General features: G+C 59.4%; 1 protein-coding gene across 1 annotated transcript in view; it reads right to left on the reverse strand.

The window, feature by feature from the left end:
* NEURL4 (neuralized E3 ubiquitin protein ligase 4) overlaps positions 1 to 2,765 on the reverse strand; it is a gene marked incomplete at its 5' end in the record, with an annotated part of 5,308 nt that extends 2,543 nt beyond the window's left edge. Inside the window, 5 exons of the mRNA XM_041486008.1 lie at positions 382 to 458; positions 1,302 to 1,503; positions 2,060 to 2,090; positions 2,266 to 2,273; positions 2,584 to 2,765. Coding sequence (XP_041341942.1) covers positions 382 to 458; positions 1,302 to 1,503; positions 2,060 to 2,090; positions 2,266 to 2,273; positions 2,584 to 2,765 — 500 coding nt within the window. The remainder of the gene's footprint in view (positions 1 to 381; positions 459 to 1,301; positions 1,504 to 2,059; positions 2,091 to 2,265; positions 2,274 to 2,583) is intronic.
* Between the last annotated feature and the right edge of the window lie 179 nt (positions 2,766 to 2,944).

The raw sequence follows: 2,944 nt of genomic DNA on the forward strand, positions 1-2,944 counted from the left end.
CAGTCCCCCCAGTGTCCCCAATGTCCCCAGCTGTCCCCAATGTCCCCAGCTGTCCCCAGTGTCCCCGATGTCCCCAGTGCCCCAGCTGTCCCTAGCTGTCCCCGTGTCCCCTCACCGGCCTCGATGGACAGTCCCCCCAGTGTCCCCAATGTCCCCAGCTGTCCCCAATGTCCCCAGCTGTCCCCAGTGTCCCCGATGTCCCCAGTGTCCCAGCTGTCCCCAGCTGTCCCCGTGTCCCCTCACCGGCCTCGATGGAGCCCGACCATCAGTCCCCCCAGTGTCCCCAATGTCCCCAGCTGTCCCCAATGTCCCCAGCTGTCCCCAGTGTCCCCGATGTCCCCAGTGTCCCAGCTGTCCCCAGCTGTCCCCGTGTCCCCTCACCGGCCTCGATGGAGCCCGACCATCGATCCACCATCTTCTGGATGACGATCTCGAACAGCTCCCCGTCCCGCAGGGCCCTGCGCCCCAAAATCGGGGAAATCACCCCAAAAACGGGACAATCACCCCAAAAACGGGACACCTCAAAAACTGGGAAATCACCCCAAAAACGGGACAATCACCCCAAAAACGGGACACCTCAAAAACTGGGAAATCACCCCAAACACGGGAAATCACTCCTAAAATGGGACACCCCAAACATGGGAAATCACCACAAAAATGGGGAAATCATCCCCAAAACCAGAGCTGGGACACCCCAAAAACAGGAAATCACCCCAAAAGTGGGACACGCCAAACATGGGACAATTACCCCAAAAACTGGAGAAATGACCCCAAAAAGGGGGAAATCACCCCAAAAATGGGACACCCCAAAACTGAGAAATGGTTTGGTTTGGGGTTGGACTGGGGGGATTTTCACGGGGTTTTTTTGGGATTTCAGAATTTCGGGATTCCCGGGTGGATTTTTTTGGGTTTTTTTTTGAGAATTCTGGGATATTCCGGCCCCCTCACCGGTTGGAGATGCCGATGGCGTCGCTGAACTCGGAGCGGCCGCTCTGGCAGGGTTTGGGGTTGGGGCAGGTTTTTGGGATTCTAATGGGGTTTTTTTGTGATTTCACTGTTTCTGGGTGGATTTTTTTGGGGATTTTTTTGGGATTTTCGGGAATTCCGGGATATTCCGGCGCCCTCACCGGCTGGAGATGCCGATGGCGTCATTGAACTCGGAGCGGCCGCTCTGGCAGGGTTTGGGGTTGGGTTTGGGATTTTCACAGGGTTTTTTGGGATTTCACTGTTTCTGGGTGGATTTTTTTGGGGATTTTTTTGGGGATTTTTTTGGGAATTTTGGGATATTCTGGCCCGCTCACCGGTTGGAGATGACGATGGCGTCGTTGAACTCGGAGCGGCAGTTCTGGCGCAGCGCCGTGCGGCCGCCGTTGGTGATGACGGCGTTGGCGCCGTGCAGCCGGTGGAAGCGCAGGTCGCTCGGGGACGCGCCCGGGGACGCGCCCTCGGGGCTGCCACCGCCGCTGTCACCCTCCGAGCCGTCCCCAGCCAGCGAGGACACCTCTGGGGACACGGCCAGCGGGCTCGGGGATGGCCCCGGTGTCCCCCGGTGTCCCCAGTGTCCCCAATGTTCTCCATGTCCCCAGTGTCCCCAATGTCCTTCAGAATCTTTCGTAGCCCAAAACACCAAACTCCCCCGATGTCCCCAATGTCCCCAAAGTCTCCAGTGGCCCCAATGCTCCCAACATCCCCAATGTCCCCAGCGTCCCCCAATAATGACCCAAATAATCCCAGTGTCCCCAATGTCCCCAAAGTCTCCAGTGGCCCCAATGCTCCCAACATCCCCAATGTCCCCAGTGTCCCCCAACAATGACCCAAATAATCCCAGTGTCCCCAATGTCCCAAATAATCCAAAACTCCCAATGTCCCTGATGTCCCCAACGTCCCCAATCCCCTCAACGTTGTCTCCAATGCCCCCAGTGTCCCCGATGTCCCCAGTGTCCCCAAGAACCCCGATGTCTCCAGTGTCCCCAAAGTCTCCAGTGACCCCAATGCTCCCAACATCCCCAATGTCCCCAGTGTCCCCAATCCCCCCGGTGTCCCCAGAGGTGTCACCCACCTCCCTCGTCCACAATAGTGGCCTGTGCTGCCTGCCCATACAGGTCCTGTCCCCAACGTCCCCAGTGTCCCCAATGTCCCCAATGTCCCCAATCCCCCCAGTGTCCCCAGTGTCACCCACCTCCCTCGTCCATGATGGTGGCCTGTGACCCCTGCCTGTACAGGTCCTGTCCCCAGTGTCCCCAGTCCCCCCAGTGTCCCCATTACCCCACACACTGGGGACATCGGGGACATTGGGGGATTTTGGGGACATCAGGGACATTGGGGACACTGGGGACATCAGGGACATTGGGGACATTGTGGGGGATTGGGAACAATGGGAACACTGCAGGGTTGGGATGGTGGCACTGAGGTGACAAATGTGACACAGGTGGCACTGAGGTGACCCTGAGATGACCCAGGTGACACACCTGAGCGCAGGTTGGTCATGGTGGACGGCAGCTGCAGGTAGGCGGGGTTGGGATGGGGACACTGGGATGACACTGAGGTGACACTGAGGTGACCCAGGTGACCCAGGTGACACACCTGAGCGCAGGTTGGTCATGGTGGACGGCAGCTGCAGGTAGGCGGGGCTGGGGGTGGTGACGCCGATCTCGATGGACCCCGCCCACTTGTCCACCATCTTGTCCAGGCGCACCTGGAACAGCTCGTTGTCCCCGAGGGGCCGCGCGCTCAGCACCACGCCGTGGTTGAAGTCATCCGTGGCACTGGGGACATTGGGGACAGCAGTGTCACCATGGGGACACTGGGCACACAGGGACACTCGTTGTCCCCGAGGGGCCGCGCGCTCAGCACCACGCCGTGGTTGAAGTCATCCGTGGCACTGGGGACATGGGGACAATGTCCCAAATTCCCCCAGTGTCCCCCTGCTCTCCCCAATGTCCCC

Source organism: Pyrgilauda ruficollis, unplaced genomic scaffold (genome assembly GCF_017590135.1).
Source record: "Pyrgilauda ruficollis isolate IOZ18807 unplaced genomic scaffold, ASM1759013v1 scaffold1199, whole genome shotgun sequence".
Lineage (NCBI taxonomy): Eukaryota > Metazoa > Chordata > Aves > Passeriformes > Passeridae > Pyrgilauda > Pyrgilauda ruficollis.